Below are 24,860 nucleotides of genomic sequence, written 5' to 3' on the forward strand. Positions count from 1 at the left end.
ACAAAGCATAGAGTTAGAAGTGGAGTTAAATGTTGGGATCTTAATATGTCAATTTGTAACTCCAGATTTTATAAGAACATCAAATAATTTGCGTATGATAATAAATCAATGAAATATTAAATTCTTGTTCAAAATGAAGTAGATGGCTCCTGGTTTAGACAAACAACTTTTAAGTGTTCCGTAATAGAAAGGTCATCACTGGATATTCTGCTAATCTCTTTAAGTTCCTTCAAAATTAAGCTGCTACATGGAGATGGTTCAGATAGAGTATCTACTGAATGATGTGTTTTCAATGATAAGGAATAAAACATCCAAAAAAAGTATGCTAGGAATGATAGATTCTCTGCCATTTGAGATTTTTCCAAGTTAAATTTAATTTGCTCTGATACCTAAAATATGCATATCATAACTTTATTTAGAGACCTTATGGATGATAACCAAAGTAGGAATGTAGATTGTGTGAATGAAGTGACAAGTTCTGTGGTATGTTAATTTCTAACTTGAACCCACAATATCCTCTCCCATTGCTAAATGACCGCAACACTTTTTGAACTGATATTTGATTATATTCAGTTTAGTGCTTGGTAATAATTCTGTCTTGAGCTTCTCTCTAATTTGATCATGTGTAGTGAAAAGAGCTTGACCTTTAGAATCTAACATAATTCGATAGACTCCTGCTGTTTCCATTTCCTAGTTGTATGTTATGAAATTTACCTAACCTCCCTAAGACTCCATATGCTCGTCTTTAGCATAGATATACATGTAGCATCTGTAAGACAACTTACTCCTAGGGCTTTCTTATCCTACTTGAAGAGGCTAGCTCAGTAATAGTTGCTCAACATGTGATAATTCCCTCTTTGTCCTCCATTTTGTCTCCCCTGAGTAAGTTGTAGGATCCATGAGTACTCAAGCTTAAGCCATAGATTTATTAATTTTATAAACAGAAGATACTTAGAAGTATGTGTGTGTGTGTGTGTGTGTGGAGAGAGAATGAGAGAGAGAGAGAGAGAGAGAGATTGACTTGCTTCTGGCAGAACAATAATAGGAATTTAGTAAATATATATTTTGTTACATTGCATGGAATATGAAATAAAATTATACATGACCAACAAACTCCTACTTGGTCTTGGACTTTATGGATACCTATCTTTTCCCACCCACCTTTTCCCACACCAAAATTCAGAAGCAATTGAGAGTCAAAGCAGAGGAAAATCAAAATATCAGCTGATTCTCAACCTCAGAATTAGACAGGCTTACCTACCTGGCCACAGTCCATGTTGGACACCTAAAAACTTAAATGAGCATGACTGAGAACAATTCAGAATATGTGCACTGTCTAAGCAGATATATCCTGAAGAAAGAGAAGGAGAGAGAAAGAAGAGCCACATATGTTCACTTCTTTCTCCCAAAGTCATGATTTAGATGACTCATCCTTCCCAAAGCAGACACAAATGAGGGAGGTGGAGAGAATTCAGGGACAATTAGGGCTGTGGAAATGGATCTCCCTGCCCTTGGAAGGAAGCATCAAGAGGGCTCCACCCTCACAGTCCATTGCTCCACAACTGTGTGAACTCCAGTCCTACCTTCTATTGCTTCCTTTAGTCTCCTCCAGAGACTCTTGCCTCGTTTCTGACCAAGCTTGTTCCATCTTGTTTAAACTTTCACTTGCTTTTCACTTGCTGCTTCTCCCTAAAATATTCTTTTCCCAGCTCTTTGCATGAGTGTCTTTTGATCAACACTTTGTTTTCAGTTCAAATGTCATGCCTCAGAGAGTCTTTCTCTCACAACCTTATTAGAAATCACCTTCCCTTGCTCATTATACCATGTTATTTTCCTTATAGCACTTATCATTCTCCCAACTAGAAAGTAAGCTCTGTGTCTTGTTCACTGTTGAAACACATTGAATAGTGACTGCCACAAAGTAAGTGCCAAAATAGTTATTGAATGAATGATAACGAATGAATGTATCCTTGGTTCAGTAAACCTTTTTGTAGGGTTTATTATATACCAAGTTTTGTGCTAACTGCTAGTAACATTAAGACGAATAAGATGAGGTTACTTTAATTAAGGGGTTTTTCAGTAGGGGATTCAAGTATGGAAACATATTTGTTCTATAACAGGAATGAGCACAGGGTATTAAGCAGACAAAGAAGAGGGAGTCTTGCTCTAGTTAAGTGGTCAGAGGAGGCAAGATTTGGTAGATCAGGAGTTTCCAAGTAAACATGGAGTACAGGTTTCTCAGAGATAGAAGAAGGGATGTGTGTGCAGAGGGTTGGCAGCACCAGGGTACATTTTAATTAAGTGAATTACAGGCAACTCGTGATGCTTGGGATGCATAATGCATATGAAGGAGTGATAAGAATTAGGTTAGAGAGATATGCAGGAGCCAGTTCATGAAGAGATTTATACCATTCTAAGAAGTTTGGACATTATCTGGAATTCTGATAGATAATTTAAATTTTAAGTGTGAGTTTGATAAAATCAGATTTGTATTTCAGAAAAAAAAATAGTACAGAAAATAATGAGGTTAGACAGCATTGGAAATGAGTGGGAAAATCATGAGGCTATTGAATTATCTGGGAAGAAATGGGGACAATCTGTTTTCTTGAATAAAAATATCTGAATCATAGGTAAGCATATAAATTACCATAACTCAACATTGTTTAATAGCGTGTCTTCATGACCTGATGTGTAGTGGGTTTTTCACCCATCCTGTGGAGTTCATGTAACTGGATGATTATGCAAACCCTTTCTCCTGCTCAAGGAAGTGCTAAGAGAAAACAAAAACAGTAAGCAACTGTCAGAACTCCAGGATGAAGCAAACTCTTCCTAGTCACTTCTCTGAGTGTGTGCTTCCAAGGAGTAAAATGAGCCCGAAGACAAAGAGGATCTCACTAATTCCCCACATTACCATCTGTTCTTATCAGGACCAGCAACATAATTTGCAAGGTCCGGAGCAAAATGAAAATGTGGGTGTCTTATTCAAAAATTACTAAGAATTTCAAGACAGCTGCAGCAGAACATTAAACCAAGAGCTCCACTGAACCTGGGGCCCCATGGGCCCACACAGGTTATATGCCCATGGCACTGGTCCTGGTCCTTATTGGTTTTCTCTAGGGGCCAGGATCCTAACTGACTTTGAGATTTGATTCTTGGAAACAGTTGCCATATCCAATCACTAACACATTAACCCAGATTATTGGATTACAATGTTATTGGACTACATTCTTCTCATACTCAGCTGAGAGCATTCAAGGATTGGAGGGATGGAGGGATTAGGGGCAGGGTGAGGTAGGGTCACAGGGAGTGAAGCAGAACAGGTAAGAACACATCCTCTGGACCCAGACTGCTTGAGTTTCAAGTCCTCTCTATCACTTATTGGCACCTTGCATGACGTTCAAAACCTCTCTGTGCCTCCATTCTCTGACCTGCAAAATGGAAATGATAAGAGTAACTGTTTTAGGATCGTTGAGAGGGTTGAGTTGATTAATGTAAAGAACTTGGCAAGTAAGTGAAATGTGGTAAGTGCTTGGGTCACTTTTCTTATTGTTTTGAAGATTATATTCTGGAGAGTAAACCTTGCTTGGTCCATGTAGTACAAATATTACCATTCAGGGTGAGGTTTGCCATTCAATGAGCAGAAATTATTGATTTCATTATAGTTGAATTTATCAGTCATTTACTTTATGATTTTCATTTTTGTGTTTTAAGATATTTTTTCCTGTTCAAAAGAGAGCTATTACCCTATCTTTTCCTTTGGTAAATTTTACTTATGTCTTTGCTAATTCATTTTTAAGTATGATATTAGATAGGAATCTAATTTTTTTTTTTTCCATTGGGGACACTGACCTCCTTTTTTATCTTTCCTCTTCACTCCAATATACCCAAGGATCCAGCCACTCTTGTCTCCCTTGCTCTTTCTGGAATTTGGCTCTGAGCCTTTGCAATACTATTCACTCTGCCTAAGCTTCTCTTCTCTTAGATATTATATAGATGACGCCCAAACTTCCTTCATGTTGTTGCTCAAATAGTCCCTTCCTGTTGAGGCTTTTGAAGTTTAAAATGACAACTCTCCTCCACTCCTACCACACATGGATGCACACACTCCCTAGCACCCCTTTCTACATTTTGTTTTGTTTTTGGTTTTTGCACAGCATTTAATTGCATATGAAACACTAAATATTTGACATTTATGTTTTTACTGTCTTTCCCTTTCCACTAGAATGTAAAGTCCATGAGGCCAAGACTAAGGTTTTTTCTTTTGTTTTGTTGTATTCCTAATTTCTAGAATGGTATCTCCTACTTAGAGGATTTCAATATTCTTCTTCCAGAGCAATTTAGATCGCCTTATCAACAGTTATGTCTTGGGCTCTCTTCCACATAGAATAGTGTGAATTCCAGCTCCACACATACACACATAGAGGCATCTGGATAGGAAATCTCTGGGTGACTTCTTTCATCTTTTTCTGTTCCTTCTAGAGTCAAGGCCAAGAGAGAAAAGCATGCCCACTCTTTCTCTCTGTCAGAGCAGGTTTTTCCCTAGTCCACACACCAAGGGACTCAGGCTTTATTTGTCTGTGTGTGGAGGGGCTTGTGTCTGACCAAACCTTGCCCTGTGCTCTGGCAGTGGGCTTTGTCTCCTGTTTACTGATTTTTTATAGGCATTAAAATCCAGACTTTAACCACCAGCAGTGGAGAAATTTCCCCAAGGGCTAGTGCTCCAGAAATTTCCCTTAATTTCTTACATTTTTAGCCATGCATTTATAGAATATTTTAAAAATCATTTCAAAGAGAATTGCAAAGGAAACAAAAAAGAAAAGGAAGAGGAACCTGTAGGACATGTCAACCAATTATAACCCAATTGACAATTGGGACCCAAATTGTAACTCAATGACAGTTGGGTATTTATGAGTATTTTAATTGGTATTAGTATTTCTATATATGGTAGTTGTTCCTATGGTTATGTTTAAAAGAGAGCCTTTATCTTTTATAAATCTATTCTGAAATATTTACAGATGAAATGATAATATGTCTCAATATTCTTTGAAATAATTTGTGTGTGTGGGAGTGGTTAGGGGTATAGATGAGAAATATTGGCCCATGTAATTATTGAAGCTGATGGACCAATACATTGGGTTCATTTTATATATTTAAAAACTTCCAAATTAAAAAGATAAACATTTGAAACTGAATTAAAAAACAAACTTCTCCAGCATTCAAGTTTCTTTGTGATGGCAGAGTTTCTGCAGATATGTAGTCTGCCTTATTGCTAGAAACTAATGTCTCCAACTTCCCATTCAAGAAAAACAATGTTTTTTAGATGGCTATATAGCCAGCCCTGGTGGTCTAGTGATTAAGATTTGGTGCTGTCACTACTGCAGCCTGGGTTCGTTTCCTGGTCAGGGAACCACGCCACTCATCTGTCACTTGTCATTCTGTGGCAGCTGCATGTTGCTGTGATGCTGAAAGCAATGCCACCAGTATTTTAAATACTAGCAGGGTCACCTATGGTGGACAGGTTTTAGCGGAGCTTCCAGACTAAGACACACTAGGAAGAAAGACCTGGCCACCCACTGCCGAAAAAATTGGTCATGAATAGCAGGAGATCATTGTCTGATACAGTGCTGGAAGATGAGAGGATGGAGCCAAAGGACTGGCAGGGTTTTGCTCTGCTGTATGCAGTGTTGCTAGGAGTGTGAATCAACTCCATGGCACTAACAACAAAGATGGCTATATGTTCATCTGGTCATGATTTTCACTCATTCATCCTTTTATTTATTCAACAATCATTTGTTATGTGCCTTCTAGGTTTTAAGCACTACAATAAGACTTGGAGAGGCTCACTGTCTGAAGGCACAGAGAGACAAGAAGACAAAAAGATGCAACATGACCTTTGTAGATCCACGGAAGCATGAGGAGGGCGCTTGGCTGAGGGTGGGGTGGAAAGACATTTTGAAAAAGGTTCAGTCTCAAAGGAAGCATAGGGGTTATCTAGATGAAGAGAGAGAGATAGTACACTTAATCCATCCCCTACACTAACCTGTCTACTAACGTTTTTATGTATTACCAGATTCCAAACCCTGAACTAACTACTTTACATTCCATTACCTGATTATTCATCTTCAAAGCCCCAAATAAGGTATTCTAATTATTTCTCTTTGAGACACCAGAAGATAAGTAATTTTCCCGAGTTCGCAGACCTGGGATTCCAGACTCACTGATTCTAAAAAGTCACGTTGTTATATCAACACTAAGCCAAGAAAGGAATTTGTAAAACCAGTGACTTTATTTTGGTGCTACAAAATAATGAAGACAGCAAGATATGCAATAACATGTACCTCATGAATAGAAAGGATGATTAAGAGTCTTTGTCTACCTTGTGCTAGAATTTGTAGTTAAAAATTAAAAAAAACTTTATTTTAATTGGTTTGCCTTCACAGAGTTATTTTACTTTAACTTGTCTTGCCACTATCCCTAAAACAAAAACTTTAATATCACAACTGATATTAATGTCTGAGTGATTCCCTGCGCCTTTCATTCAGAGACACCAGTTTTTACGTGTAGACACATCCTAGAAAGATGCAAAGAGTTGCAGAAACCAAGATTTGTGTGGTTGAGCCGCAGTGAGTGGTGGTTTAGGGGAGGAAGAATTTTCCCTTCTTTCCTTCTAGGTTCTCCAGCTGGTCTAATAATTAAATTGACATAAGACAGCTTAACAGGAGAAAGACAAATTTAATTTTGTATGTACAGGAGTCCCATAAAAATATGAGACTCAAAGAAGTGACCAATTTTATACCTTTTAGACTTAGAAACAATATATTTATGAAGAATTGACAAGATAAAGGGGTTTGGTCTTGGGGTAGTAAATTGGAAGAAGTAACAAGGTTTGTTTGTACAGCACTCTCAGCCCTAAATTCCCTGTCTCTGGTGATAAGGATGCCTTCTGCCCTCCTGGTACAGGGAAGGTACCCTTCACATGCAAGATTTATCTCCTGCTTTTGGGGGCACAAAGTAGGGTCAGAGCTTGCCCTGGCTGTTTTTCAAATACCATTAATTCAAAATAATCAATATGCCAAAGCGGTATATTTTGGGGTGTCATTTTCTGCTTCCCTTCGTGATTCATTCAGAACACGTCAAGCTCTGTATAGCAAATGGCCAAGCGATACACTTCACTCTCCTCTAAGAAGAATGGAGGAACTGACAATCTGAAGTTGCTAGCTATGCATGCCTGAGTTGTCCTCATTGTGCTATGACATGTAAACTTGACCTGGAGACCTTCTGTCCTCTAGCTGTCAGCACAATGCCAAGCATGAATAGCATCCTTTATTCCTATGAGTATATAAAGCATTAATAGGTTAGGGCAACATGGATTATTTAAAAGGGTCTTTATAATATATAGTTCAGTATTCATGCTTAACAATGATGACAGCCTCTTGAGCTTCTATCTTGGATGACATCTGTGTTCCCCAAAACCTGTCTGTATACAGTGCGGTATGGTGTTACAGTACATTTCAGTCTTAATGCTGATAGAGTGCAACGCATTAGGGAGCCTTGTAGCAGGCAGCCACTAGACATTTCATCTGCTAAAATAAAAAGGGGTCAGGATAGGGGGAAAAATAAATCCCTGTCATTTCAGCACACATTGGCAAGAAGAAAAGACCCGTGCAACTCATCATTATAAATAGTGTTGTTAACCCTCCTCATTTATAGTATACATTTCCAGTTATACTCATTATGATGTACTTAGCTATAGGGCAGTTTGCGTTTTTTAAATGTGTGGAGAGCAGTAGTGATTTAGCTGGTGCTCATTTGTTTTCTATTGCTTGGTTAAGCATGCTGCATTGTCTTTTTCCTCTTTTACATAGTGGATGAATAAGAAATGCTAGAATTAAATTGTGCTAAATCAGTGGTTCCTTGCCCTGGAGATTTTTTAAACATACCAATACTTGAGCCCTATCCACCAGAGATTCTGTTTTAAATGGTTTGAGTTGAGGGAGCATTAGGAGTTTGTAAAAGGATCCCTTGAGATTCTAATATGCAGCCAGGGTTAAGGACCACATGAATTGAGTAGACGTGAAGAGCAGCTGAAGGTGACTTCAGTTCTGATATGTAGAGAGAGAAAGGGCCAGGCTCAAAGACCTTCACTGCTTGATAAGGTTAGTGCTCCAGATTGGAGACATTTTAAGAGCACCAGTGGTTGAGGATAGGAAGTAGAGGCAATTGGAGATAGTCCCTGGAAATTAGAACTATTGCATAGACTTCAATGAGCGTGTGGTGCCTACGAAAGAGAGGAAATGTTTACTTGCCTTGACTGTCATCCTTGATATTTTATCCAGATATAAAATGAGTGGCTTCTTCTGAAATCTGTGGTAAGGGCTTGCATTTAAAGAATTTTAAGTTCAGTGGTTAGTTATATATATATATGTATATTACGTTTACAAAATGCTTTAAATTCCATTTAATTAGGCATTCCCAACAGCTGTCTTGTGGCTTGTCTCCACAGTATTATCCACATAGGACAAGCAAAATTGAAGCTCTGAAAGGTTAAGTGCATTGACCAAGGTCATTTAGCAATTCAATAATGAGCTGGGATTAGAAATCAGAGCCCTGGAGGTCTTGTCTGTTGCCAGAGCCATGAATTTGGCCTCTGTTGCAAAGTGAATGATGACTATGAAAATTTAAGAATACAGAATACATTTTTTTCAGGCAGTGTTTCAAAATGAAAAGAAGTGTGTGGATATCCTGGAGACTATTTTCAAAGTTTCTGGGAAGTTTAGCAGAAAAGCTTTGCAATTGTGTTTAATTTCATTCATATATAGATAAGGTTTTTGGCTCCGTGTGCATTTTGAAGCACATGGCAATCTAGGCGGGGAGGGAATTCTGGGGAAGGAGGCTGCTCTTGAGGTATCTGCTCTATATAAGGAACACCAAGACGAATAGGAAGGAAGGATATGAAAACTTCCTACTCATAGTTCTTCTAGGGCATTGCATTTTTCACCACTTAAGCCCTCCATTTCTCCTTGAACAAAGAGAGCATTGCTGGATTGGTGGCTTTTGGATAATAAATACAAAGTTTATACTATCATTGCTGAATGCTTCTAAAACTATGGAGAACTTCTGCATTCTTATCCATCCATCAAATTTCACTTGTGCTTCACTGGGGAGATTTAATAATGCATGTATGTACATTGCAGTCTAACACACAACACCTAGGTGCGTCGCCTACGTATAGCAGACGCCTGATAAATATTTATCGATGATGATAACACTGTATGTGGTAAGTGCTTCCCTATGAGAACTCAGAGTCACAGTATCTATTTCTCTAAATTTAAGTGGGAGATAGTTGGGCTGGTGGTGAATCCTGGTTTATATCTTTTCTACAAAGGAAATGGACTCTGTTTAAATCTCAACAATGGTTGTGAGTAAACTAGAAAGGGGTATTCTCTTGTGTGTAATTAGTCAGTAAAGAGAATGTACTTTTTAGGGGATTTAATGTTGAAGAAACTTGGCTGCCTAATATTGTATCGTGATCCCTGTCTGACTATAGAGTTGACTTAGAAACAGATTTCTCAATGACCATCTGGAATTTTTGCCAAGTGAAAATTTTCTCCTTGTATTCATGCTCCACTTTGATTAAATGCCAGTTCTCTTTAGTTATTTAGCATCTACTTGTGATGTTTCTATCATAACAACACGTATAAAGTAGCTCCAGTTGATTATTTTGAGGTAAGCCCTATACTCTCCTTGCCCTTTAATTTTTAATTTAATGATTCATGAGCAAGTGTGCTTGGGGCACAAAACAGTCGTCTTCTGAAACATGAGCAGCTGTCCCAAGCAGAATTCTGTGGCAAGAAATAAAAAAGTCCAGTGGTCAGATTGAAGAGATAATTTTAAGAACAGCAGTGCAGTTTACCTTTTCCACACATTGGAAATGCAACCCTACGCTGCAGTGAGAAACGAAATGTGCTTGTTTCTTGCATTCACATGGAGGGGCAGTCTTCTTCCCAATTGATCATACAATTTCTCACACCAACTGAGGCACTTCTGAAAGTGAGTGGATGAGCTATTAATATTTAAGTCAGGATAACAGGCATTCATCAGGACTGCCCTGAACCAACGGAACATTTACACACCCTGTCCCTTCTTCTCCAATGTTATGAGAAGGTGGTTAGTACTAACTGTGTGGCAACTGTAGTTTAATTTACCAGGAACAGGGAATGATTTTAAGCCACTCATAGTCTACTCCTAGATGTTTAGAATGTGGATGAGACCCAGCACTGAACAGAAGACCAATTTGTTACATTTTTCTTTTAATTAGAAAGAGCGTCATCCATTGAAGAATTTCCTCGTCTGTTTTCTTTCATCTTTCTTCTCACTTGCATGAACTTGCATGAGTCTTGTATGAACTCCTATTATGCTAGAGAAGACCTCTTGTACCAGGCAATATGTACATGTATTACATGCAGTATCTCATTTAATCCTCACAGTGATTGTATGAAATAAAAACTTTTATTTGACCTGTTTTGTAGCCAAGGAAGCTGAGGCATCTCAAGGTTAAAGGAATTGCCTGAAGTCTAAAAGACCCTCGAGTTGTAACTCAACTCCTGGGAATATTTAACGTGTAGTTGTTTATGATATGAATCTTAAAATATCATTGGTGCCATGTTTTGGCTTCAGGACCAATTAAAGAGGAATCGTCAGCAGATTTTTGGTTTTGTTTGCTTAATGGTGAACTGGATGTGTAAGTGAGGAGGAGGAAAGAGAGCACCAGGTGACAACCAAGAGTTCCAAGGCAATAAGCTTGGAAGAATATTGGTGCCATGAAGCAGAATGGGTCACAGAGATCTATTAGAGCTATTAGTAATGGAGATATTTGAGAAAAAAGGGAAAGCTAGAGTGGTCATTTTTTAAAAAACTACCTTTAGAATTCTGCAGATTGCATTGGAATATCTGTGCACATTGCTGATATGTAAACGTCCTGCACCTACTTTGCACATCCACTTGCCTTTAGGAGCCCTATCCTCCTGTGTTCTTCTCCAGCCCTGCCTCTCCCCTCGGCCAGGGTGTATGTTCACGCTGCTCTCCTGTGCTCTGCTTGCTTTTTCCCTACTCTTACAGTGCAAACTGATTGGAAACTTAGGGGCAGTTCTTTACTCCAAATCGTTGATTGAATAACCCTGGCACCAGAGCTAAACAGTCATGACTCTTCAATTTGGTGTGATGCACCCCAGCTTACCTGGCTGTGAATCTCCCAGAGGTGCTCTTTACATCCTGATTCCCTCCACCTTTGCTGCCATCTTTTTGGGAGAGACTGGTGTAGACCTTCACAGGGAATCTGTAACTGTCCCTCAATGTTTCTAGCTCACTTGTATATTTCCTATATTAAATATGGTTCTTGATCTTTAAGTTGACATCTTCTTTGAGTGTTACTTCTTTTGACTATAATTAATAACTTATGTTTAATCATGCCTGATGACTTAGTGATAATAAAATATGCATAAATCAAAATTGAAATTAGACTAGTTGTTTATTAGCCGTAATCATGCTTGAGCAGTTGTTTATGTTTGCAAACAAGCACTTTAATTTATTGTTGTTTTTCATAGCCCTAATGAGGTTGGAAGCATCACTCACAAAGGCCCTCACACACCGTGTTTTTATTGACACTTGAAGACTTCTGCCAACAGGGTACTATTGAAGAACTGATTAGAAAAGGAAAAAGATCTCTTGGGAATGACTAAGGAGCTGTGACATGAACTTGTCCCTGGAATGCCCCTCTCTCTACATCTTACTATTAAGTCTCTTACGGGAAGATTATGGGCTTTGATGTCTGTTTAACCACAGTTTTAATCCTAGCTAGGTGACTTTGGGCAAATTATGTAACTCTCCCACCTTCCATTTTCTTATTTGTAAAATGGGAATAATAGCAATCATAGTAGTAGTAATACCAACCTCGTAAAGTGTTGCAATAATAAAATAAGATAGCATGTGCAAAATGTTCAGAAGTGGATCCAATATAGATTAAGGTGATGTTTCCTGGAAACTTCTACTACGTTTTACACACATATGTAATCCAAATGTTTGCCACTTGCAAAGCCACTATCTTCCTCTTTCTTTATCTACTTCCCAGCAATCCTTTTCTTCTTGTGTGTTCAGTGGAAAGAGAGGCTCTGCTTGACATCACTTTCTGAGAGCTTCACTTAGCCTTTTGTTCATTCTCTCTTGTCTGACTTCAAACCATGATGTTGGATGCTGCCAGAGGCATCTACTTCTTCGTTTTTCTTTTTCTTTCTTTTCCTTTGGTGAGAAATGTTGGCCTTGAGCTAACAGCTGTTGCCAATCTTCCATTTTTTTTTCTCCCCAAATCCCCAGTACATAGTTGTATATCCTAGTTGTAGGTCATTCTAGTTCCTCAATGTGGGATGCCACCACAGCATGGCTTGATGAGTGGTGCTAAGTCCAGGCCCAGGGAAACAGAGCATGTGAGCTTGACCACTCGGCCATGGGGCTGGTGTCTACTTCTTCTGTTTCTAATTACCTCTTGGATTTCTGGAATCATTGTCCTTCCTTGATACAAAACTGTTACCCTCATGCTGGCTTCAAAGTAGAGCTGGAGTGAGAAGACTGTTGACTGCTCTGTCCCAAGTTTAGATGATGCCTGCCCTTGAGTTTCCCATGATGCCGGCTAAATCATGTCTGTTGTGTGTAACTGACTCTGCTGTAGGTTTGGTCATAAATTGAGGCACTTACACCATACCGAGGGGAAAATTCCTTTTAAACCGAATATTAAATGTGACTATTCCAAAGTTCAAGGAGAAAGAAATACACACATTCACACAGAAAGAGAAACTCGTAGCAAATCTCTCACAGATCCTGGTGTTGTTTCCCTATCTTAAGATCCTCCCTTATCTTTCTCTCTCTCTTCAAATACCTATAAATTCTTCTTCATTTCTGTACAGTGGCAGTCAATTTTCTTTCCGGAAATACCTTACCGCTATTCTAAAAATTTGTTTTACCTGTAGAACCCATCCTTCTCAACCTCCACCCGAACCACTTTAGAATGTGATAATCAATGCAGCTGTTTTTCCCAAACTTTGAATTATTTGCCCTAGAGTTACACCAGAAACCAGAGCACCTCTGCATGCGAGTGTCCTTTGTGTGGTGCATGTGCTTTGTGTTTGCACGTGCATGCAGTGTGAAGGGAGAGGCATTGATCCATGTTTTCTCTCAGTGTGAGGTAAAGTCATCCCTTTCGTTCTTCCTATTGTGTTCAATCTTTGTTTCTGGTCACCTAAGATAACACTTGGACAAAACACACATGTGCACACACACACACACACACACCCATTCACATACATATCCTAAAGGTAAAAAATGATTTTCAGAGTAAGTAGAGTGTAATTGGAATTAATTGAGAGTGGGAGAAGAGACTTTTTCCTAAAGGAGTTATTATTTATAAAGATGTCCCCACTGAAATTGAGATTGCTTTTGCATTATTATGTAGAACTGTTTTAATTATAGTTTTTTTTTTCTTTTTTACCTTGTGTTTCATACTCCTCAGAGGGCTTTAACTACTTTTAGAGAGGGGCCAATTATAGCATTCCTTTCTCTCAAATAGTAGATTGTCTTCCTTGATTTATTAGCATGTCCTGGCAAGAAACAAGTGGCCCACTCAAATGGGGCAACTGGGTAAAATTTAACGAAGGGAGTATTTACAAAGGAATGGGCAGGGTAACTTAAATTAACAGGAGATGGTTCAGTACCTGGACTACCCACGTTGGGAGCCTGAAAGTTGGTAGGGGTTGGAGTAGTTAGATCTCAGAGAAGGTAGCTGTAGAAGTGTCCCCTTCACAGGAACTGGGGATTTGGGTAGGGGTAGGAAACCATCTTGAGATGATCCAGAGGATAAAATCTGGTGAAATAAATACCCCAATCTATCTCTCTCTCCTCTTGCCATCTTTATTTCCTTCCATTGTGTGCCCCATCTGCCCACTGGCCAAACCTAACCAGAAGCAAATGGAGAAGGGGGTCACTGATACACTTCTAATATGATCAGTTCCCTGGATATGGAGCAGATTAAAAATGGAAAAGGAAAAAAAAGGAGATCTGTAATAGAATAGATGTAGAAAATGTATATAATATGTAATATGATATAGATAATATCCCATACATCTCCTTAATTTATAATTCAAGATCATGAAATGTGTAAATGTCTTGGTCTCCCCTTTTACTCATAATCTCATTAAAATAATAAAAATGAATTTTAAAAGCCCTAACTCCTCATCCAAAACAAAAGGAGAGGACCATTGAAGGATGAGAGCGCCAAAACTCATTTATGAAAGATGTAATGGACAAAGACTGAAGAGCCGAGAAACTGTGACACAGCACAGGAAAGCATGACCTAACTCAGCAGGAATGTGGGTGGCAATAGAAGGGGAAGCTCATCTACCCAGGAAGACACTTTAGAATTGTGGCGGCTGGTCTGATGGAGGACAGGAGTAAGGAGTGGGACTGAAAAAAATATGGCTTGTTTAAAGCTTTTAAATAACCAGTAGAGGCATAAAAATAGTGATATAATTATAAAAAGTTGAAAGGTGGTGCAAAGTAAACTCTTGTCAATTACAGCAGAAAGTCAGATGATGTCTAAAGTTAATAAATCAAGAAGTAATGGCATAAGCATATTATTTATAGATTTGGAGATAACCACAGAAGAACTAAATGCAGAAACGGTTCCAAATATTCTGGGAGGAGGAGGGCAGGGAATGGCTTGTGGGTCAATTGCTTCTCACTATGAGCCTTTTTGTGCTAATGATTTTTTTAAAACCATGTGAATAAATAATTTTAATGAAACCTCCTTTTTTTTTTTCTTTTATTTTACTCCACTTAGTTTACTGGCTTTCTAGAAATGTTCTTCTTAACATAGTTAGATCCATTATCTGTCTCAAACCTACCAGTTAACTCCATTTTCTCCTACACTCCCCTGCTCTCCATTCTTTATAACCCTCCATATGTGCACACACACAAGCCATACACACACATCTTCCTTCTGAATGCAGTTGCATGTCTTTCTCTATAAATTCCATGTGCCTTATTCCATTCCATTCCTTATATTTCAGTGTCTTTACTCAAACAGTTTTCTTGGGGCCAGCCCCGTGGCATAGTGGTTAAATTCCACGTGCTCCACTTCAGTGGCCTGGGTTTGTGGGTTTGGATCCCGGGCACAGATCTACACCACACATCAGCTATGCTGTAGCAGCAATCCACATATAAAGTGGAGGAAGATTGGCACAGATGTTAACTCAGGGCTAATCTTCCTCAGCAAAAAAAAAAAAAAAAAAAGAAAAGAAAAGAAAAGAAAAAATTGTTTCTTGCCTTGAAATGACTTCAGTCATTTTTCTTTTTCCTGTTCAGACTTCAAGTCCCATAATACAATCTGCTTCCTCCGTGATCTGTCTGGTTTCCAGGGACACAAATTATCGCTCTTTCTTCTATATTCTCCTAACACTGCACCCCTGTCTGTCACTTCTCTCCCTACAATGGCTTGTAACTAGTTGTGTATCTATCTGCTCCTTTTTGTTTCTGTTTAAATGTAAGCTCAAGAATTCGTATCTTCTTATCTAGTTCAATAACTTGCATATAGTAATTGAAGTAGTTGATAACCACTATAACTATAATTGATTTTTGTTGCTGTTGTTGATTCAGAAGGCATCTAAAGATTATGAAATGAAGGCTCCAACACATTAAAGCAAACATCAGCTGTCTTTTTATTGAGGTGCCTGTTAATACTTCTGCTTCTCAGCAAAACCATGAAGTAGACAATATTTTGTTCCATCACAATTTTAGTGCCTCTTCCCTAAATTTCAATTACATGCATATTGTCTCAGGTAATGAGAAATAAGAAATCTAATAAGCCAATACCCATAAATAAATACATTAGTAATGTATCAATTTTAAGAAGAGTGTTTGCGTTGTAAAAAGTAGCCAACAGAAGGAAGTTCCTTGCCCGAAGGAGTGGATTGCCAGTAGTAAAACCCTAGCTCCTTGAGCTGTTATTTTGAGATCAAAGAGGGTTTCTGGGCCCTCTCAGATTATGCAATGTAACTCTTATGCCACAGGTAATATAGATTATGATTCATTTAAAATACATTAAGACGATGGGAAACAATCTTTACCTGTTAGAATAAGTAGATTTGAAATCACGGTTATTAAGTATTACGTGTCTATCTCATAGAAGTAAGATTGAGTCTACTGTTAAGTATAAAACCTGGGTCTCTGCTTCTTATTCTCGTTTCCCAGCTAGTCCTTTCACATGCTCTTACCTCATCTCTTTTTTTTTTCAATTGCTTCCTAACCCTGGATTTTTCTCCACCTAAAAGGGCACTATAATTTTATTTCTCCTTTTCTTCAGGAAATGCCACAATAAAACAGTCTCGATACAGGATTATCATTCAAGAAGCAGCCAACGGAGGCCAGGAGTGCCCAGATACCTTATTTGAAGAGCGAGAATGTGAAGATGTCTCAATGTGCCCCATATATCGGTAATTACCTTCAGAGTTAATCATTAGACTTTAGTATAAAATCTGACCTATTTTCTTTCATATAAAATCTGACCTATTTTCTTTCATATAAAATATGATTGCTTAGTGAGGAATAAGATGAGGTAATGTTGTTTATCTTCGAGTACCTCAATGCTTTCCCCTCTTATCTGGAATCTATTTTGACAAAGAATGTGAAAGTCTAATTAACAGGAAAAAGGAAACAAACATGTTTTTATTGTAAATGAGCTGCTGGAATTCTGCCATCCAGGCAATCAGTTTTCAGGGTCAGGCTCCAAAGAGGTTCAGGATGAGGTCTTTGCCTGAAACACTCATGCATATACACACAGATAACTTATCTAATTCTATTGTCTTCATCCTAAAGCTTTTTACCAAGAACTAAAAATCAAATTTGTACTTCTTTAATGGTTGCTTGTTTTAACTCAAAAATGTTTTTGGTTCTAAATTTTTATCATATGCACATTTTAAAAAACATCTAATTAGAAAAAGAAGTTTAACCTGTGAAAAAAATATTTTTTTAAAAAAACCAAAAAGAGTAACTTCTAAACTATATGTTACCTAGTTGTTCCCTCTTGGCAAGTTGGTGATTATTATTTACAAAAACAATACCTGAGGTTTGTGTGTTTGGTCATTAACTTCCACTCTTTTAACATTGGATTAAAATATTGCTTTAAAGTACATCTGGATTAAATTCACTATTGGGTTTTACTGATTTGTGAATAAAGTCCATGGTCTTGAAAATCATATAGTTATCAGCACACTTAAAAATGCCTTTAGCAAAAATGCTTTGTGTCTCTCCTGATTATTTGAGAAACTATATCTTAAAGCTGTGAAATTCAAGGGCTGATTTATTGGGGAAAATACAAGTTCCTTTTCTTTTCTTTCCTTTGTTTTTTTTAGAAGATGACTCACATTAAAGTTTAGGGTATCAACGAAGAAATCTAAATTACTATTGATTTTATCATCCCTTTACTCCTATTGTTTCTATCTGATGACCAGTTTGGGGAAGCTGTAAATAAACACTGGGGACGTGCCCAGACTGCTAATTTTGTCTCATTAACTACAGGGACATTGTGGAAACACTGTCAATATTCATCCTTTTGTGCCATGTATAAATATTGAAAGTTCTGAGTCCAGCAAAAGAGCTCTCAGGGAAAACACTCAATTGAAAAAATTAGCCAAATCAAATATTATTAGACATTTTTCTGAACCCAAGGCTATTATAATCAGAGAAAATCCTAGAAGCCGTTAGTGGCCTCTTCCTCTCTATTGTCCACTCTTTTTACTTTCTTGCTGGACTTCAATTTAGCCACTCGTGTTTGAACTAGTTTCTATTATTGACCTCCTTCCATTTTCCCCAGAAATCAGTTCCGCTGCATATGGATTGGATCATTGTATCATTTCTCCTGATGTGTGGTTTAATATGTGTCCAAGTTATCAGCATGCTTCTCTGTGCTTTAGTAAAATATCCTTGAATTTTGAGCAATGTGCTTCCAATTTAGGTTTTGCTTTCTCCCTCATTGGTATGTTAGGGAGGCAGGTTAATATAGACCTTTATCTTATCTTCCAATTCTTCTTTTTTACTCCATTAAAGTGACATGTTCACATGTTTACCAAATTAAAACAGAATCAAAATGTCTATAGAAATTTTTCTGTGAATTTGAGGATTTCCCAACAAAAGGGAAGACTGTATGGGCGGTATATCCCTGCGTAGAATTGGCAATGGGATATAGCCAAGAGTCTGTGGCTGAACATCCAGGAATTTGAGATTGACAGCCGGCCTGCCCTGACTTGGGCAATTTTGGGCATGACACTTAACCTCCTGAGCCCAGGTTTATCATCTGAAAACTGAGAGTTTAACAAGAGAGTCCTGAAAATTCCTTCCTATTTCAGTCTATGAAGCACACTACACTAGGTTGAATTCCTTGGTCTCATTCTGGTCTAGAAAGGCTATGTAAGCTTAAGGGATCTGAATGAATGATAAATCCTAATTGAAAACCCCTTATCATTTCAGTTTCTGTGTTTTGAATTATACTGAGTGAGTCTATGCATATACAAAGTAAAGTTACAACTATTTAAAATTAATAGGTGATTTCTTTAAACATGGTGTGTTTTTCTGTTTTACTATTCCCTGATTTCTCCCCAATTCTTCAGTTATTCCCAATATGGAGGCCACTTGAATGAAGTCAATGATATATACATATTTTTTAACTTTACATTGTAATATACTTTACTTGATTCTGCAAGATGGTCTATATCTCTCCGTTAAGACCACCTCTGCCTCACTTACCTCCAATTGTCCAAGAACTTGAGACTCATTTAGTCTAGAAGAGGGGTGAGGAGGTAGTGCGTGCTGATATTCATGGCCGGCTATGTGAAGTGACCTCCACCCACTATATTAAGGTCTTCTGACATAACTAAGAGGGTTCCCTAAAGTGACTTCTCCTGATCAAAGGAATTCTGGTATACATTTTTTTTCTGTTACTAAGACTTCTTTTATTTTTCTTGTGGTAAAAGACACATAACGCAAAATTTATTATCTTAACCATTTTTAAGTGTACGGTATAGTAGTGTTAATTTTATGTACATTGTTCTGCAACAAGTCTCTAGAACTTTTCATCTTGCAAAACCAGTCAGTGATGTTTTTGCTTCATATTTCTGTTCCATTCTTTGAAGTAGCGTCTCTTATCAGAGGTATTGGCTTATACGAAAAAGAAATAAAAATATATTAAGTGAATGAACAGAGTCTTGGTTACAATTAGGGTATGGGTTATGTGGAACATTCTGAAAAGACAGGTTAAAGGACAGAAGTCACAGTCTGTCCTGTGGATCATAAAAAGAGAGAGTCTTGTTGACTTGAGAAAGGAAAACAGTGGAAAGCCAGAAGGCTTCCTTAGAGATTACTTTATCTGAGGAATAGAAATATTGGTAATTCATCAGAGGCAGATCAATTTCTCTTCCTTGAGATGAACTTTCATGTAAGATAGATCTCTGTGGCCCCCCACCTCCCTTTTACTTTATAACCTACTGAGATGTTAGAGTTACTCCAAAGTCTTAGGAAACATCTTATAAAATACTTGAAGCAAAAGATCAATGTCAAGATTTGCACCCCAAACTTTCAGGTCTTTGAATCTTGATTCTCTAATACTCCAATGGAACATAGAGATTTTCTCTTTTATTGTTTTTTTAAGCAATTTTAAGTTCATAAAGAGGTAAGCCTTCTAGATTTGATTTGCGCTTCTAATGCTTTTATGGCTCTTCACTGTATGAACTAAGGTTTTTGTGCAAAATGTCCACATTTAAGAAATGGAATTACTGCATTAACTACGAATCTGGGGCAGAGTGGACTATTGTCATCCCTGGTGCTATTTTATGACATTGGTTTCAAATCCATTTTTATTGAATTACTATCTTTATGCTTTTGGATTTCAAATTTGTCTGTTTCAAGTATTTCTTTTGTATGTTTGTCATGGTGAAATTTCTAGTCTGCTATTCCTTGTAATCACAGGTGGAAGCTGCAGAAATGGAGCCCTTGTTTCTTGGTGCCAGAGTCCGTCAGGCAAGGAATAATGGGCACCAGTGAAGCCTGTGGAAAAGGGGTACAAACAAGAGGTAAGGGGACTTTAAAATTTTTTGTAGTCAAATATGATTTAAAATTATGTTTCTCTTATAAACTGCTGCTTAGTTTTATGTTTGAATAAGTTGTGGTATTATAGGATTGGATTATTTATATTTAGCAGTGGTTGAGTTTGTTTGGCATTAATGTTGATATTTTACCATCTTTCAACCATAACCAGCTAGTGCACCTAAGAATTAATGCAATGTAAGCAAATATCTATTCTCAGTCATCAGCATACCCCAATGCTGATGTTCCAAATGTACATTGGATATTAGCTAGGGAGTGAAGGATATGTCAAGATTAGACAATAGTATACATCACACATTTTAAGTGCTAATTCAATATTTGCTGAATGAATAAAAGGATAACTAATTTCAATAATTTAATTGGTTAATTTTAATCATCATTACTTAAATGTAATTGTTATATACACACTTGCTGTGTGTTCTTTATATAATATACATAGAAAAGAATTATTAAAATTTCTGGAAGATGTTGTGAATAGGCTTTTGGGTCTAAGTAGAAATGCCTTTTATCACCAGTGTCTACAAGGTGTGGCATATTGAAATCTCTGTAAAGCACTGAACACTCATCAGACTGCTCACTTTTCTGTTTCATTCATAATCCAAGTGCCAGTAATGAGGATTGATAAAAAGTGCTTTATTTTTAAAATACGACCACTTTGTCACTAAAGGGACATATGTAGCAAAATCAGACAGTGTGGGACCAACTACATTGCAGTGGTTTGATAATTCTTCTAAAAGACATATTTACTGTTAAGTTTCTCTTCTTGTTGTATAGGTTATTGTATCAGTCAGGATCAATCATCCCAGCCAGCACAGTAAATCCCTTCTTTGTCTGTTGATTCAAAAGCATGAGGCAGCATGGCCTGGCAACAGTGTTAACTTCCTGTTCAATGAACATTGTTTCTCTTAGTGGAAGCATTCCTCCCTTCGGAACTAAGACCTATTGGCACCAGAGCATAAGATCGCAGGTGACAGGAAGCAAAAGATTTTATTAGTGGGTCACTAGTGGTAATAGTGAATTGTGCTACTCCCATTCCCATCCCTTGATTCCTGGATCCATGAATTCTAGCTATGGAAGAAACAGCACAATATATTTGATGCTGACTCAGAGCATATACAGTCTTTTGGGAAACTTTTCCCCCATGCAAGCTATTGGCACTCAGCTGGTGCAGTAACTGAGTCTTCAAAAGACCTTTCTACCATTCTATCAAGCTACCTGCTTCAGGATGGTGGGGAACATTGTAAGATCAGTGAATTCCATGAGCAGGGGCCCATTGTCACACTTCATTTGCTGTGAAGTGAGTTCCTTGATCAGAAGCAATGCTATGTGGAATACCGTGTCTATGGATGAAGCATGCTATAAGTTTATGGATGGTAGTTTTGGCAGAAGCCTTGCCTCCAGGGAAGGCAAGTCCATATCCAGAATAAGTGCCCATTCCAGTAAGAACAAAACAATGTCCCTTCTATGATGGGAATGGTCCAATATAATCAACCTGCCACCATGTAGCTGACAGATCACCCTGGGGAATGGTGCTGTATTGGGGACTCAGTCTTCATTCTTGCTGCTGGAAGATTGAGCACTTAGTGGTGGCCATAGCCAAGTCAGCCTTATTAAGTGGAAGGCCACGTTGCTGGGCCCACGCATAAACCCCCATTCCAGCCACCATGGCTAATTTATTCATAAGTCCATTGGGTGATGACAGGGGTGTCTGGGGAAAGAGGCTGACTGGTATCCACAAAATAGATCATCCTATCCACTTGATTATTAAAATCATCCTCTATGGGTCACCCTTTAGTGAACATTCACATGGAACACAAATATGTTCACATTTTTTTTGTCCATTTGGAGGGGTCTATCCACATACTTCTTTCCAAAACTTCCTTGTCACAAATTTTCCAATCACATTCCTTCCAAGTCTCTGAGCATCCAGCAAAACCATTGGCCACAGCCCAAGAATCTGTATATAATTGCACATCTGGCCATTTCTCCTTCCAAGAGAAGCAAACAACCAGGTGCACTGCTTGAAGTTTTATCCACTGGGAAGACTTTCCTTTACCCCTGTCTTTTAAGGATGTCCCAGAAAGGCGCTGTAGTGATGCATCTGCCCATTTTGGGATTGTGCCTACATGTCATGCAGAACCACGTGTAAACCAGAACTGAGTCATCTCTTCCTCTGTCAGTGAGGATAGGGAATTATCCATAGGTGTAGGATGAGAGAAAAAATATATTGTAGCAGGAGTTGGGACCATGAGCATTTGGACCACTTCTTCATGTAATTTACTTGTGCCTTCAGGGCCTGGTTGAGCCCAATCACATATGTACCACTTCCATTTAATGATGGAGTGCTGCTGTGTGTGCCCTACTTTATGACTTGGTGAGTCAGATAACACCCAGCTCATCATGGGCAGTTCAGGTTGCTTGGCAACTTGGCGGCCCATGATTAAGCATTCAGTCTCTACTGAGACCCAGTAGCAGACAAAAACTGTTTCTCAAAAGGAGACTAATTGTCCACAGAGACGGCAGCGCTTTGCTCCAAAATCCTAAGAACGTGCACTGCAGTTCACCTATACTATTTTGCCAAAAGCTGAAAACAGCATCCCTATCTGCCACTGATACTTGAAGCTCCACAGGATTTGCTGGATCCAATAGCCCAAGTGGCAGAACAGTGTGCACAGTAGCCTGGACCTATTACAGAACCTTTTCTTATTCTGGGTCCCACTCAAAACTGGCAGCTTTTCAGTTCACTAGGTAAATGGACTGGAGTAACACAGCCAGATGAGGAATATGTTGCCTCCAAAATCCAAAGAGGCACGCTAGGTGTTGTGCCTATATTTTGGTTGTAGGAGGGGCCGGATGAAACAACTTATCCTTCACCTTAGAAGGGATGTCTTGACATGCCCCATACCACTGGACCCCTAGAAATTTCAGTGAGGTAGAAGGCTCCTGATTTTTTTCATATTATTTCCCACCCTCACCAATAAGTCTAGAGTAGTTGCTATTTCTTGCTCACTAGGTCCAGTCAGCATAATGTCATCATGGACCAATGTGATATCTTGTTGAAGGGAAAGATGATTGAGATCCCTGCAAACTAAACTATAACATGGGACTGGAGAGTTGATATACCCCTGAGGTAGGAGAGTGAAGGGGTATTGCCGGTATTGCCAGCTGAAAGCAATCTGCTTCTGGTGGTCTTTATTATCTCCAAATACAGTTATACTTGGGGTTAGGGCTTCCACAAATGAATTTTGGGGGGACACAGTTCAGTCCATAACAGTTACGCTCTGCAAATGATGTCCCTTTCAGAACATTTACATATGAATATTTGATTGGCAAGGTACTTTGATTCATGACTACTGTGAGGGTATACAGTGACTCTGTGTCAATTATTAGAAAGGACCACTCCTTAAAACATTTACTTCTGTATGTCAGAAAATTGTAATAATATTACCCTGTTACTACAAGATCTTTGCCTACTTTCTGCTGGAAAATTGTTATAAAATATCTAGATCAGCAATATCTACATGAGTGAAGTCCTTTAAAAATGGACCCTTTGTGCAGTGTGTACCTTTATATGGTGACCTGGGCTTTGACACTCTGTGGTACTGGATTATCATACTGGTTGGTTTTTATTACAAAACTACTTAGTAAATTCTGCAGAGACATTGCTCCTAAATTATGTAGAATTATTACATAAATGAGAAATTATTTTATCTGATTTAGAAGAATTCTACTTTGGATTTTAATTTAAATGAATTCTAGCTGGAGGCTTGATAGTCATTCAGACTAAGCAAGTGACCTCCTTGAATTTGCCCCGAGCTAGATATCCACATTAGAGGATTCCTAGTGTTTAGTGCTGGGAAACTTGCACTTTTAAAGTAGTAGGATGGGTCTCCAATTTTAAGACAGTGGAGCAAAGACATTCTACTCCCATCTTTACTTTGCAGAACAGAATTATACCTGAGTCTTGGCAGGGGTGAAGGTGAGGAGGCTGAAGAGAAACAAAGTGATTTGGCCTGGGCAACTCCAGAAAATCACCACATTCTGGAGAGGAAAGTATGCAAGGTTGTGTGTGTGTGTGTGTGTGTGTGTGTGTGTGTGTGTGTGTGTTGGGGGTAGAAGAAAAAACAGGGGCTTTTGAAAGTCTGATTCTGGTTAAGGAGCAGTGAGCACTCTCCCTGCTCAGTTCCTCATCTTTTGCACAGTCAGGTTTCTACCTCTTCCTGTTTTTGTGAGAGGCTGGAGGCTTATTCTCTGGGGACATAGAGCCATAGCGGTTGTGGACTTTGGACATCAGGCAGAGGAGGTGGAGATGAGGGCTAGAGTGAAGTCAAGAGGATGGAAGGAGAGTGTGAACAGGGACTGATGAGATCCTCATTTGGTTCCCTTCCTCCACCTCTTCAGCATGCTGGCCGGGCAGCTGTAGCACTCTTCAGTCCCGTGGGAGCCCCATCAATCTGGAAACACTTTAAATTTAATTTTCTCTTTGAGGATTTTTTGAATCACAGAGGGACCATGAATTCAGATCATAAACTCATGGAAAGGCCAGTTTAGGCCTCACAAGAGATTTTTTTTCCCCCTCTCCTTCCAGTGTTAAGTTTCAGACAGGCAAGTGGCCTTGCCAAGACATTTTGCTTGGCATGTTTCTTTCTAGGTCACCTTTA

The 24,860-nt window shown here is 38.5% G+C and overlaps 1 protein-coding gene across 5 annotated transcripts in view; it reads left to right on the plus strand.

The window, feature by feature from the left end:
• The window catches only part of THSD7B (thrombospondin type 1 domain containing 7B), a 799,570-nt gene that overhangs the window by 455,341 nt on the left and 319,369 nt on the right, over positions 1-24,860 (plus strand). For all 5 annotated transcript variants that reach the window (XM_044768990.2, XM_044768984.2, XM_070507604.1 and 2 more), the window contains 2 exons: positions 16,406-16,535; positions 20,062-20,165. In XM_044768990.2, the coding sequence (XP_044624925.1) occupies positions 16,406-16,535; positions 20,062-20,165 (234 nt within the window). The remainder of the gene's footprint in view (positions 1-16,405; positions 16,536-20,061; positions 20,166-24,860) is intronic.

This window comes from Equus asinus, chromosome 4 (genome assembly GCF_041296235.1).
Source record: "Equus asinus isolate D_3611 breed Donkey chromosome 4, EquAss-T2T_v2, whole genome shotgun sequence".
In the NCBI taxonomy this organism is placed as follows: domain Eukaryota; kingdom Metazoa; phylum Chordata; class Mammalia; order Perissodactyla; family Equidae; genus Equus; species Equus asinus.